This window comes from Coregonus clupeaformis, unplaced genomic scaffold (assembly GCF_020615455.1).
Source record: "Coregonus clupeaformis isolate EN_2021a unplaced genomic scaffold, ASM2061545v1 scaf0028, whole genome shotgun sequence".
NCBI classification, from domain to species: domain Eukaryota; kingdom Metazoa; phylum Chordata; class Actinopteri; order Salmoniformes; family Salmonidae; genus Coregonus; species Coregonus clupeaformis.
The window spans coordinates 1,055,198-1,069,294 of NW_025533483.1; the positions used below are offsets into that span (position 1 = coordinate 1,055,198).

At 50.5% G+C, this 14,097-nt stretch overlaps 1 protein-coding gene across 2 annotated transcripts in view; it reads left to right on the forward strand.

Annotated features, from left to right (window-relative positions):
* Positions 1 to 3,192, forward strand: part of jade3 (jade family PHD finger 3) — a 37,258-nt gene extending 34,066 nt beyond the window's left edge. For both annotated transcript variants that reach the window (XM_041889514.2, XM_041889515.2), the window contains 2 exons: positions 499 to 616; positions 1,932 to 3,192. In XM_041889514.2, coding sequence (XP_041745448.1) covers positions 499 to 616; positions 1,932 to 2,989 — 1,176 coding nt within the window. In that variant the 3' untranslated portion in view covers positions 2,990 to 3,192. The remainder of the gene's footprint in view (positions 1 to 498; positions 617 to 1,931) is intronic.
* Positions 3,193 to 14,097: the final 10,905 nt, after the last annotated feature.

Below are 14,097 nucleotides of genomic sequence, written 5' to 3' on the forward strand. Positions count from 1 at the left end.
GAGAGTTGGTGTTAGGGGGAGAGTTGGTGTTAGGGGGAGAGTTGGTGTTAGGGTGAGAGTTGGTGTTAGGGTGAGAGTTGGTGTTAGGGTGAGAGTTGGTGTTAGGGTGAGAGTTGGTGTTAGGGTGAGAGTTGGTGTTAGGGTGAGAGTTAGGGTTAGGGTGAGTGTTAGGATTAGTGTTAGTGTTAGGGTGAGTGTTAGGGTGAGAGTTGGTGTTAGGGTGAGAGTTGGTGTTAGGGTGAGAGTTGGTGAGAGCTTTGTGAGTATTTGTTAGCTCACCTGATGGCTGGGTAAGGGTTAGGGTTAGGGTGAGTATTTGTTAGCTCACCTGATGGCTGGGTTAGGGTTAGGTTAGGTGTTAGTGAGTATCTGTTAGCTCACCTGATGGCTGGGTTAGGGTGAGTGTTGGTGAGTATTTGTTAGCTCACCTGGTGGCTGGGTTAGGGTTAGGGTGAGTATTTGTTAGCTCGCCTGACGGCCATGTTGTGTCCCCTGCAGGTGAGGAACCTGTGTTACATGGTGAGTCGGAGGGAAAAGCTGAAACTATCTCAGAGCAAAGCCCAGGAGCAGATCTTCAACCTCCACGTCAAACTGCTCAACCAGGAGGTCTCCGCTGGTAAGAGACTGTGTGTGTGGCCATATCTGTACTTGCATTCTAAATTATAGGCATTTTGGATATGTGAAAATATAAATTATATGTGAAATTACAATGCTTTAAATGCCAGGATGACATACTCATTTATGCATTTGACCTACTAGAATTCGCTGCACACTATTGAGGAAGAGAATCATATTTTCAGACTGACGTGTGTTTGACAACAGCTGATAATCAGATAAATTGAGGCGCTTAACGAGTAGTGGGACTCACTGTGTGTCGGGGGAGTGTCGGTGGGGGGGTGGTCGGTGGGGGGTGGTGTGTGTCGGTGGGGGTCGGTGGGGGGTGTCGGGGGGTGTGGGGGTGGGGTGGTGTGTGTCGGTGGGTGTCATCTCTCTACTAGGAACACGTTAAAGAGCTACAGTCCCTAAAAAGCAACAACTCGTTTTGAAAATGGCCTATGTGGCATCGATATGAGTCAAACATTTATTCTAGTGTTAAAAGTGTAAATAGGATACTTTTTATTCCAAAACTGAGATTTGCAAGATGATAGGAAAAAAATGGTCACAGAATGAAGGGCACCGTAACCGTTTTCCTTGGGTTGAGTTTATTTAAATCCTGCCCACAGCTGGCAGCTCCCAAGTAATAATCATTTCAAAGCACAGCTGCATGCGACCTGATCATAATGCCCATGGTCAAGTTGGTTTGACATTCGATATCCCTATGGGGCTAGTTAGGGACCATCAGTAAGTTACACAATGTACAAAATGGGACAATATTATAAATTGTCAGTAGCTCCAAATTTCAATGACTTAACCTCAAACCAACTATTAATTGTAGAAATTAGTTTACAAATATTGAAAGCATTTAATAAGACAACTAAAAGATGTGCAACATGAAAATATCTTCCCATTTACATTGTGTAATTTATTGACGGTCCCTAACTAGCCCCAGAGATAGGCTATCCAATGTCAAACCAACTTTGCCACGGTAGCACACCAGCCGGCTGAAGCTAATTGCCGAAAGAAGTTGGCTAGCTAGCATAGACCTGGTTAGACTGTTTCATGTTATCTAGAAGGGTGAGTGACTGTGCACTGTTTTGGCAGAGTCTATGTTCAAATGCTTATCATGTGAGAACACACACTCAACAGACATTAACCCCACCCCCCAAGACAACTCTTGTTTGGCTTCAGTCATGGCCACTGCATTTCTTAATGACCAAGCTGCAAAACAAGGCCAAATCAGAACTTTAGCCCCCCTTTAATAGTTTATATGGGAGGAGATGTGGACTAACCCATAATTCTGATTGACCTTCTTGGTGTTTGTCTCTCTCCAGGTCTGCCTGTTTTGTTCCCGGTGGAGAGCATGTTGTTCCGGCCTCCTCCCAGAATCACCCTGAAGCTGAAGATGCCCAAAGTGTCCCTGGGTAATGGGAAGACCGGCTCCAAGTCAGGCAACGGCCCCCTCTGTCCGGATAACAGCGGGAACGTTCACCAACGCAGTGGGGGAGGAGGGGGGCTGGGGAAGGGAGGGGGGCTGGGTAAGCCTCCGCTCCAGGGGCGAGGCAGGAGAGAGGAGCGCTCCAATGGCAGTCTGTCTACCTCAGGTCAGTCACGTAGGGAGGTCAGTACCGCCACTGGACCAGCACTGACCAACAGTACGGCCAGAGGCTCAGCCCTGACCATTAAACCGACTGGCAAGCCCCTGACTGGCAAGCCCCTGACTGGCAAGCCCCTGACTGGTAAACCCCTGACTGGTAAACCCCTGACTGGCAAGCCCCTGACTGGCAAGCCCCTGACTGGCAAGCCCCTGACTGGTAAACCATTGGCGCTCCACACCGCCCTACATGGCCACTCTTCCAATGGAAATGGCAAACTGGACCAAGAGCGGGCGGGGCCCGTCCCTAGATCCAACGGCGTGATGGGGAAGATGGTGGGCGTGACCCAGAAGGACAGCTCCTGTCAGACCCCCAGCGAACAGGAAACCAGCGAGGGTTCAGGGGTTAAGGCCAGCCAATCAGTCAGCTTCAGTGATTCCACCATGGAGCACTTCAGCCGGTCGTTCAAGGAGGCGACGGTCAGCTTGGTGCGGACCACGGAGGACCTGCGGGGGGACAAGCTGTCCCAGGGGGGTAAAGGCTCCAGATCAGCCAAGGACCGGCCCTGGGCCAAACCAGCTCCTGGAGGCCCCCAGGGACCCGGTGGTACCAGATCACCACCCTACCAGGAGACGGACGGATACTGCCCGGACCTGGAACTCAGTGACTCAGAGCCAGAGGCTAAAGGTCAGAGGTCGAGGCAGGGTAGGGTGGCCCCGGGGGGTCAGGCAGGGGGAGACTACCACAAGGGGAAGCAGAACCTGGGGGGGTCCAGTAGGACCTCAGTACAGAGGTGACAGCCCTGACATGACCTACGACCCTTCACCTCACGCCCCAGCTCTGTCAGAGCAGGCAGGCAGGCTGTGGGACATTCAAGCTTTCAGAACCCAGAGCCCCTACACTGAGCCAGAGCACTGGCTGGGCCATCTATCTACAGTGCCTTGCAAAAGTAGTAACCTCCCTTAGCATTTTTCCAATTTTGTTGCCTTACAACCTGGAATTAAAATGGATTTTTGTGGGGTTTGTATCATTTGATTTACACAACATGCCTACCACTTTGAAGATGCAAAATATTTGTGTGTGAATTAAACAGGAAATAAGACAAAAAAACAGAACTTAAGCGTGCATAACTATTCACCCCCCCCCAAAGTCAATACTTTGTAGAGCCACCTTTTGCAGCAATTACAGCTGCAAGTCTCTTGGGGGCCTATAAGCTTGGCACATCTAGCCACTGGGATTTTTGCCCATTCTTCAAGGCAAAACTGCTCCAGCTCCTTCAAGTTGGATGGGTTCTGCTGGTGTACAGCAATCTTTAAGTCATACCACAGATTCTCAATTGGATTGTGGTCTGGGCTTTGACTAGGCCATTCCAAGACATTTAAATGTTTCCCCTTGAACCACTCAAGTGTTGCTTTAGCAGTATGCTTAGGGTCATTGTCCTGCTAGAAGGTGAACCTCCGTCCCAGTCTCAAATCTCTGGGAGACTGAAACAGGTTTCCCTCAAGAATTTCCCTGTATTTAGCGCCATCCATCATTCTGTCAATTCTGACCAGTTTCCCAGTCCCTGCTGATGGAAAAACATCCCCACAGCATGATGCTGCCACCACCATGCTTCACTGTGGGGATGGTGTTCTCGGGGTGATGAGAGGTGTTGGGTTTGTGCCAGACCTAGCGTTTTCCTTGATGGCCAAAAAGCTCAATTTTAGTCTAATCTGACCAGAGTACCTTCTTCCATATGTTTGGGGAGTCTCCCACATGCCTTTTGGCGATCACCAAACGTGTTTGCTTATTTTTTTCTTTAAGCAGCAGCTTTTTTCTGGCCACTCTTCTGCAAAGCCCAGCTCTGTGGAGTGTCCGGCTTAAAGTGGTCCTATGGACAGATACTCCAATCTCCGTTGTGGAGCTTTGCAGCTCCTTCAGGGTTATCTTTGGTCTCTTTGTTGCCTCTCTGATTAATGCCCTCCTTGCCTGGTCCGTGAGTTTTGGTGGGCGGCCCTCTCTTGGCAGGTTTGTTGTGGTGCCATATTCTTTCAATTTTTTAATAATGGATTTAATGGTGCTCCGTGGGATGTTCAAAGTTTCTGATATTTTTTTAATAACCCAACCCTGATCTGTACTTCTCCACAACTTTGTCCCTGACCTGTTTGGAGAGCTCCTTGGTCTTCATGGTGCCACTTGCTTGGTGGTGCCCCTTGCTTAGTGGTGTTGCAGACTCTGGGGCCTTTCAGAACAGGTGTATATATACTGAGATCATGTGACAGATCATGTGACACTTAAATAAAGTCCACCAGTGTGCAATCTAACTAATTATGTGACTTCTGAAGGTAATTGGTTGCACCAGATCTTATTTAGGGGCTTCATAGCAAAGTGGGTGAATACATGTGCACGCACCACTTTTCCGTTATTAATTTTTTAGAATTGTTCGAAACAAGTTATTTTTTTCATTTCACTTCACCAATTTTGACTATTTTGTGTATGTCCATTACATGAAATCCAAATAAAAATCCATTTAAATTACAGGTTGTAATGCAACAAAATAGGAAAAATGCCAAGGGGGATGAATACTTTTGCAAGGCACTGTATTGTACACAGGGACACTGGGACAGGAGCACAGGACTAATTCATGACAGTAGTCCTGGACCAGATCCTCTAAGCCACGTCATCTCTAATGGATGTTTGCGCTCTCTCCCTCTCCATGCTCGGTATGAACGGAACGGCCTTGGACTGTCTTCTCATTAAATTACTTCTCTGTTTATTTCTGTCTTCTCTGCTCAGGCTATAAATAATTAAATAATTAGAGCCTGACTGATGTTTTTTTTGTTGGGGGGACGAGACTTGCCGATTTAGTGTTTTACATCGGATAAATTAAAAAGTGTAATTTTTCCACACTGAAGTCTCAAATTGCCATCCAAAATAGCAATTGTCCAATAAATATGCTTCAAATGTTGATTTTCATCCTATCGGTCGGCCTCTATAAATTATTTTCTGTTCTCTGCACATCGAAGTGGTAGTCTTCATAATAAGGGAATCTACTCAACCCCCCTATGTAGGATAACATGGCCTTAGACAAGTATTGTAAATATTGATTAAAATAAAAACTTTTTAATTTGGCTGTAAATAGTCATTAGTGTCATGACACGTGGAGTTAAACACTGATATTGATCGATGACATCACACAGAAGATGTCGTTCTTTTGGCTGAAGAACCACAATGTGACAGTTATAAAGGGCTCCATTAAACCTAGCATTGATATCTTTCCCACTTCTCTCGCTCTCTCTGTCATGATCTCTTTCACTCATTTCTCTCGCTCTCTTTTGCTATCTCTTGAACTGCCAGCATTAGCATCTCTTGTACTGCCAGCATTAGCATCTCTTGTACTGCCAGCATTAGCATCTCTTGTACTGCCAGCATTAGCATCTCTTGTACTGCCAGCATTAGCATCTCTTGTACTGCCTGCATTAGCATCTCTTGTACTGCCAGCATTAGCATCTCTTGTACTGCCAGCATTAGCATCTCTTGTACTGCCTGCATTAGCATCTCTTGTACTGTCAGCATTCGCATCACTTGTACTGCCAGCATTAGCATCTCTTGTACTGCCAGCATTAGCATCTATTGTACTGCCAGCATTAGCATCTCTTGTACTGCCAGCATTAGCATCACTTGTACTGCCAGCATTAGCATCTCTTGTACTGCCAGCATTAGCATCTCTTGTACTGCCAGCATTAGCATCTCTTGTACTGCCTGCATTAGCATCTCTTGTACTGCCAGCATTAGCATCACTTGTACTGCCAGCATTAGCTACCTATGCTTTCACATCATTTCAGATGAGGAAACTGTCGGTGAACAGCCAGTTCTTCCATTAGTCTCTATTTCCTGAGTTGGACAGAGGGAGTGTTTGTCAAGTATCTCTTTGAGTATCATTGTGTTCAATAGCGCAAATGTTTTTTATATGTAGGAATATGAAATTCACTGACTGTATTGTTAGGATTTTGTATCCTTTTTACTAGGTAATAAATAGTATATTTAATCAAAATGGATATTTGGTGACATGCTTTACCCCTGGAACAGAAGAGCTGCAGGGTTATGGAACCTGAAATGCGATGGTGTATGACTGGTGGTGGTGTATGGTCTGACTGGTGGTGGTGTATGGTCTGACTGGTGGTGTATGGTCTGACTGGTGGTGGTGTATGGTCTGACTGGTGGTGGTGTATGGTCTGACTGGTGGTGTATGGTCTGACTGGTGGTGGTGTATGGTCTGACTGGTGGTGGTGTATGGTCTGACTGGTGGTGGTGTATGGTCTGACTGGTGGTGGTGTATGGTCTGACTGGTGGTGGTGTATGGTCTGACTGGTGGTGTATGGTCTGACTGGTGGTGGTGTATGGTCTGACTGGTGGTGTATGGTCTGACTGGTGGTGCTGTATGGTCTGACTGGTGGTGTATGGTCTGACTGGTGGTGCTGTATGGTCTGACTGGTGCTGTATGGTCTGACTGGTGCTGTATGGTCTGACTGGTGGTGTATGGTCTGACTGGTGGTGGTGTATGGTCTGACTGGTGGTGTATGGTCTGACTGGTGGTGTATGGTCTGACTGGTGGTGTATGGTCTGACTGGTGGTGGTGTATGGTCTGACTGGTGGTGTATGGTCTGACTGGTGGTGTATGGTCTGACTGGTGGTGTATGGTCTGACTGGTGGTGGTGTATGGTCTGACTGGTGGTGTATGGTCTGACTGGTGGTGGTGTATGGTCTGACTGGTGGTGTATGGTCTGACTGGTGGTGTATGGTCTGACTGGTGGTGGTGTATGGTCTGACTGGTGGTGGTGTATGGTCTGACTGGTGGTGGTGTATGGTCTGACTGGTGGTGGTGTATGGTCTGACTGGTGCTGTATGGTCTGACTGGTGGTGGTGTATGGTCTGACTGGTGGTGTATGGTCTGACTGGTGCTGTATGGTCTGACTGGTGGTGTATGGTCTGACTGGTGGTGTATGGTCTGACTGGTGGTGGTGTATGGTCTGACTGGTGGTGGTGTATGGTCTGACTGGTGGTGGTGTATGGTCTGACTGGTGGTGTATGGTCTGACTGGTGGTGGTGTATGGTCTGACTGGTGGTGTATGGTCTGACTGGTGCTGTATGGTCTGACTGGTGCTGTATGGTCTGACTGGTGGTGGTGTATGGTCTGACTGGTGGTGTATGGTCTGACTGGTGCTGTATGGTCTGACTGGTGGTGTATGGTCTGACTGGTGGTGCATGGTCTGACTGGTGGTGCATGGTCTGACTGGTGGTGTATGGTCTGACTGGTGGTGTATGGTCTGACTGGTGCTGTATGGTCTGACTGGTGGTGTGGTCTGACTGGTGGTGTATGGTCTGACTGGTGGTGTATGGTCTGACTGGTGGTGTATGGTCTGACTGGTGGTGGTGTATGGTCTGACTGGTGGTGGTGTATGGTCTGACTGGTGGTGTATGGTCTGACTGGTGGTGTATGGTCTGACTGGTGGTGTATGGTCTGACTGGTGGTGGTGTATGGTCTGACTGGTGGTGTATGGTCTGACTGGTGGTGTATGGTCTGACTGGTGGTGGTGTATGGTCTGACTGGTGGTGGTGTATGGTCTGACTGGTGGTGTTATGGTCTGACTGGTGGTGTATGGTCTGACTGGTGGTGTATGGTCTGACTGGTGGTGTATGGTCTGACTGGTGGTGTATGGTCTGACTGGTGGTGGTGTATGGTCTGACTGGTGGTGTATGGTCTGACTGGTGGTGTATGACTGGTGGTGGTGTATGGTCTGACTGGTGGTGCTGTATGGTCTGACTGGTGGTGTATGGTCTGACTGGTGGTGTATGGTCTGACTGGTGGTGTATGGTCTGACTGGTGGTGTATGGTCTGACTGGTGGTGGTGTATGGTCTGACTGGTGCTGTATGGTCTGACTGGTGGTGTATGGTCTGACTGGTGGTGGTGTATGGTCTGACTGGTGGTGGTGTATGGTCTGACTGGTGCTGTATGGTCTGACTGGTGGTGGTGTATGGTCTGACTGGTGGTGGTGTATGGTCTGACTGGTGGTGTATGGTCTGACTGGTGGTGGTGTATGGTCTGACTGGTGGTGTATGGTCTGACTGGTGCTGTATGGTCTGACTGGTGGTGGTGTATGGTCTGACTGGTGGTGCTGTATGGTCTGACTGGTGGTGGTGTATGGTCTGACTGGTGGTGGTGTATGGTCTGACTGGTGGTGGTGTATGGTCTGACTGGTGGTGTATGGTCTGACTGGTGGTGTATGGTCTGACTGGTGGTGTATGGTCTGACTGGTGGTGTATGGTCTGACTGGTGGTGGTGTATGGTCTGACTGGTGGTGGTGTATGGTCTGACTGGTGGTGGTGTATGGTCTGACTGGTGGTGGTGTATGGTCTGACTGGTGGTGGTGTATGGTCTGACTGGTGGTGGTGTATGGTCTGACTGGTGGTGTATGGTCTGACTGGTGGTGGTGTATGGTCTGACTGGTGGTGGTGTATGGTCTGACTGGTGGTGGTGTATGGTCTGACTGGTGGTGTATGGTCTGACTGGTGCGTGTATGGTCTGACTGGTGGTGGTGTATGGTCTGACTGGTGGTGGTGTATGGTCTGACTGGTGGTGTATGGTCTGACTGGTGGTGTATGGTCTGACTGGTGGTGGTGTATGGTCTGACTGGTGGTGGTGTATGGTCTGACTGGTGGTGGTGTATGGTCTGACTGGTGGTGGTGTATGGTCTGACTGGTGGTGGTGTATGGTCTGACTGGTGGTGGTGTATGGTCTGACTGGTGGTGTATGGTCTGACTGGTGGTGTATGGTCTGACTGGTGGTGTATGGTCTGACTGGTGGTGGTGTATGGTCTGACTGGTGGTGTGATGGTCTGACTGGTGGTGGTGTATGGTCTGACTGGTGGTGGTGTATGGTCTGACTGGTGGTGGTGTATGGTCTGACTGGTGGTGGTGTATGGTCTGACTGGTGGTGGTGTATGGTCTGACTGGTGGTGGTGTATGGTCTGACTGGTGGTGGTGTATGGTCTGACTGGTGGTGGTGTATGGTCTGACTGGTGGTGGTGTATGGTCTGACTGGTGGTGTATGGTCTGACTGGTGGTGTATGGTCTGACTGGTGGTGTATGGTCTGACTGGTGGTGGTGTATGGTCTGACTGGTGGTGTATGGTCTGACTGGTGGTGTATGGTCTGACTGGTGGTGCTGTATGGTCTGACTGGTGGTGGTGTATGGTCTGACTGGTGGTGGTGTATGGTCTGACTGGTGGTGGTGTATGGTCTGACTGGTGGTGGTGTATGGTCTGACTGGTGGTGGTGTATGGTCTGACTGGTGGTGTATGGTCTGACTGGTGGTGGTGTATGGTCTGACTGGTGGTGGTGTATGGTCTGACTGGTGGTGTATGGTCTGACTGGTGGTGGTGTATGGTCTGACTGGTGGTGTATGGTCTGACTGGTGGTGTATGGTCTGACTGGTGGTGGTGTATGGTCTGACTGGTGGTGGTGTATGGTCTGACTGGTGGTGGTGTATGGTCTGACTGGTGGTGGTGTATGGTCTGACTGGTGGTGGTGTATGGTCTGACTGGTGGTGGTGTATGGTCTGACTGGTGGTGGTGTATGGTCTGACTGGTGGTGGTGTATGGTCTGACTTGGTGGTGTATGGTCTGACTGGTGGTGGTGTATGGTCTGACTGGTGGTGGTGTATGGTCTGACTGGTGGTGTATGGTCTGACTGGTGGTGGTGTATGGTCTGACTGGTGGTGGTGTATGGTCTGACTGGTGGTGGTGTATGGTCTGACTGGTGGTGGTGTATGGTCTGACTGGTGGTGTATGGTCTGACTGGTGGTGTATGGTCTGACTGGTGGTGTATGGTCTGACTGGTGGTGTATGGTCTGACTGGTGGTGCTGTATGGTCTGACTGGTGGTGGTGTATGGTCTGACTGGTGGTGGTGTATGGTCTGACTGGTGGTGGTGTATGGTCTGACTGGTGGTGTATGGTCTGACTGGTGGTGTATGGTCTGACTGGTGGTGGTGTATGGTCTGACTGGTGGTGGTGTATGGTCTGACTGGTGGTGGTGTATGGTCTGACTGGTGGTGTATGGTCTGACTGGTGGTGTATGGTCTGACTGGTGGTGGTGTATGGTCTGACTGGTGGTGGTGTATGGTCTGACTGGTGGTGGTGTATGGTCTGACTGGTGGTGGTGTATGGTCTGACTGGTGGTGTATGGTCTGACTGGTGGTGCTGTATGGTCTGACTGGTGGTGCTGTATGGTCTGACTGGTGGTGGTGTATGGTCTGACTGGTGGTGGTGTATGGTCTGACTGGTGGTGGTGTATGGTCTGACTGGTGGTGTATGGTCTGACTGGTGGTGTATGGTCTGACTGGTGGTGGTGTATGGTCTGACTGGTGCTGTATGGTCTGACTGGTGGTGTATGGTCTGACTGGTGGTGGTGTATGGTCTGACTGGTGGTGGTGTATGGTCTGACTGGTGGTGGTGTATGGTCTGACTGGTGGTGGTGTATGGTCTGACTGGTGGTGTATGGTCTGACTGGTGGTGTATGGTCTGACTGGTGGTGTATGGTCTGACTGGTGGTGTATGGTCTGACTGGTGGTGGTGTATGGTCTGACTGGTGGTGTATGGTCTGACTGGTGGTGGTGTATGGTCTGACTGGTGGTGGTGTATGGTCTGACTGGTGGTGTATGGTCTGACTGGTGGTGTATGGTCTGACTGGTGGTGTATGGTCTGACTGGTGGTGGTGTATGGTCTGACTGGTGGTGGTGTATGGTCTGACTGGTGGTGGTGTATGGTCTGACTGGTGGTGGTGTATGGTCTGACTGGTGGTGGTGTATGGTCTGACTGGTGGTGTATGGTCTGACTGGTGGTGTATGGTCTGACTGGTGGTGGTGTATGGTCTGACGTGGTGGTGTATGGTCTGACTGGTGGTGTATGGTCTGACTGGTGGTGGTGTATGGTCTGACTGGTGGTGGTGTATGGTCTGACTGGTGGTGGTGTATGGTCTGACTGGTGGTGGTGTATGGTCTGACTGGTGGTGTATGGTCTGACTGTGGTGGTGTATGGTCTGACTGGTGCTGTATGGTCTGACTGGTGGTGTATGGTCTGACTGGTGGTGGTGTATGGTCTGACTGGTGGTGTATGGTCTGACTGGTGGTGTATGGTCTGACTGGTGGTGGTGTATGGTCTGACTGGTGGTGTATGGTCTGACTGGTGGTGGTGTATGGTCTGACTGGTGCGTGTATGGTCTGACTGGTGGTGTATGGTCTGACTGGTGGTGGTGTATGGTCTGACTGGTGGTGTATGGTCTGACTGGTGGTGTATGGTCTGACTGGTGGTGGTGTATGGTCTGACTGGTGGTGTATGGTCTGACTGGTGGTGGTGTATGGTCTGACTGGTGGTGGTGTATGGTCTGACTGGTGGTGGTGTATGGTCTGACTGGTGGTGGTGTATGGTCTGACTGGTGGTGGTGTATGGTCTGACTGGTGCTGTATGGTCTGACTGTGGTGGTGTATGGTCTGACTGGTGCGTGTATGGTCTGACTTGGTGGTGTATGGTCTGACTGGTGGTGGTGTATGGTCTGACTGGTGCTGTATGGTCTGACTGGTGGTGGTGTATGGTCTGACTGGTGGTGTATGGTCTGACTGGTGGTGGTGTATGGTCTGACTGGTGGTGGTGTATGGTCTGACTGGTGGTGGTGTATGGTCTGACTGGTGGTGGTGTATGGTCTGACTGGTGGTGGTGTATGGTCTGACTGGTGGTGGTGTATGGTCTGACTGGTGGTGTATGGTCTGACTGGTGGTGTATGGTCTGACTGGTGGTGGTGTATGGTCTGACTGGTGGTGTATGGTCTGACTGGTGGTGGTGTATGGTCTGACTGGTGGTGGTGTATGGTCTGACTGGTGGTGTATGGTCTGACTGGTGGTGTATGGTCTGACTGGTGGTGGTGTATGGTCTGACTGGTGGTGTATGGTCTGACTGGTGGTGGTGTATGGTCTGACTGGTGGTGTATGGTCTGACTGGTGGTGGTGTATGGTCTGACTGGTGGTGTATGGTCTGACTGGTGGTGGTGTATGGTCTGACTGGTGGTGGTGTATGGTCTGACTGGTGGTGGTGTATGGTCTGACTGGTGGTGTATGGTCTGACTGGTGGTGTATGGTCTGACTGGTGGTGTATGGTCTGACTGGTGGTGGTGTATGGTCTGACTGGTGGTGTATGGTCTGACTGGTGGTGTATGGTCTGACTGGTGGTGTATGGTCTGACTGGTGCGTGTATGGTCTGACTGGTGGTGGTGTATGGTCTGACTGGTGGTGTATGGTCTGACTGGTGGTGGTGTATGGTCTGACTGGTGGTGGTGTATGGTCTGACTGGTGGTGGTGTATGGTCTGACTGGTGGTGGTGTATGGTCTGACTGGTGGTGTATGGTCTGACTGGTGGGTGTATGGTCTGACTGGTGGTGGTGTATGGTCTGACTGGTGGTGGTGTATGGTCTGACTGGTGGTGGTGTATGGTCTGACTGGTGGTGTATGGTCTGACTGGTGGTGGTGTATGGTCTGACTGGTGGTGGTGTATGGTCTGACTGGTGGTGGTGTATGGTCTGACTGTGGTGGTGTATGGTCTGACTGGTGGTGGTGTATGGTCTGACTGGTGGTGGTGTATGGTCTGACGTGGTGGTGTATGGTCTGACTGGTGGTGTATGGTCTGACTGGTGGTGGTGTATGGTCTGACTGGTGGTGGTGTATGGTCTGACTGGTGGTGTATGGTCTGACTGGTGGTGGTGTATGGTCTGACTGGTGGTGGTGTATGGTCTGACTGGTGGTGTATGGTCTGACTGGTGGTGTATGGTCTGACTGTGGTGGTGTATGGTCTGACTGGTGGTGTATGGTCTGACTGGTGGTGTATGGTCTGACTGGTGGTGTATGGTCTGACTGGTGGTGGTGTATGGTCTGACTGGTGGTGGTGTATGGTCTGACTGGTGGTGGTGTATGGTCTGACTGTTGGTGGTGTATGGTCTGACTGGTGGGTGTATGGTCTGACTGGTGGTGTATGGTCTGACTGGTGGTGTATGGTCTGACTGGTGGTGGTGTATGGTCTGACTGGTGGTGTATGGTCTGACTGGTGGTGTATGACTGGTGGTGGTGTATGGTCTGACTGGTGGTGGTGTATGGTCTGACTGGTGGTGGTGTATGGTCTGACTGGTGGTGGTGTATGGTCTGACTGGTGGTGGTGTATGGTCTGACTGGTGGTGTATGGTCTGACTGGTGGTGTATGACTGGTGGTGGTGTATGGTCTGACTGGTGGTGGTGTATGGTCTGACTGGTGGTGTATGGTCTGACTGGTGGTGGTGTATGGTCTGACTGGTGGTGGTGTATGGTCTGACTGGTGGTGTATGGTCTGACTGGTGGTGTATGGTCTGACTGGTGGTGTATGGTCTGACTGGTGGTGTATGGTCTGACTGGTGCTGTATGGTCTGACTGGTGGTGTATGGTCTGACTGGTGGTGTATGGTCTGACTGGTGGTGTATGGTCTGACTGGTGGTGTATGGTCTGACTGGTGGTGTATGGTCTGACTGGTGGTGGTGTATGGTCTGACTGGTGGTGGTGTATGGTCTGACTGGTGGTGGTGTATGGTCTGACTGGTGGTGGTGTATGGTCTGACTGGTGGTGGTGTATGGTCTGACTGGTGCGTGTATGGTCTGACTGGTGGTGGTGTATGGTCTGACTGGTGGTGTATGGTCTGACTGGTGGTGTATGACTGGTGGTGGTGTTTGGTCTGACTGGTGGTGGTGTATGGTCTGACTGGTGGTGGTGTATGGTCTGACTGGTGGTGGTGTATGGTCTGACTGGTGGTGGTGTATGGTCTGACTGGTGGTGTATGGTCTGACTGGTGGTGTATG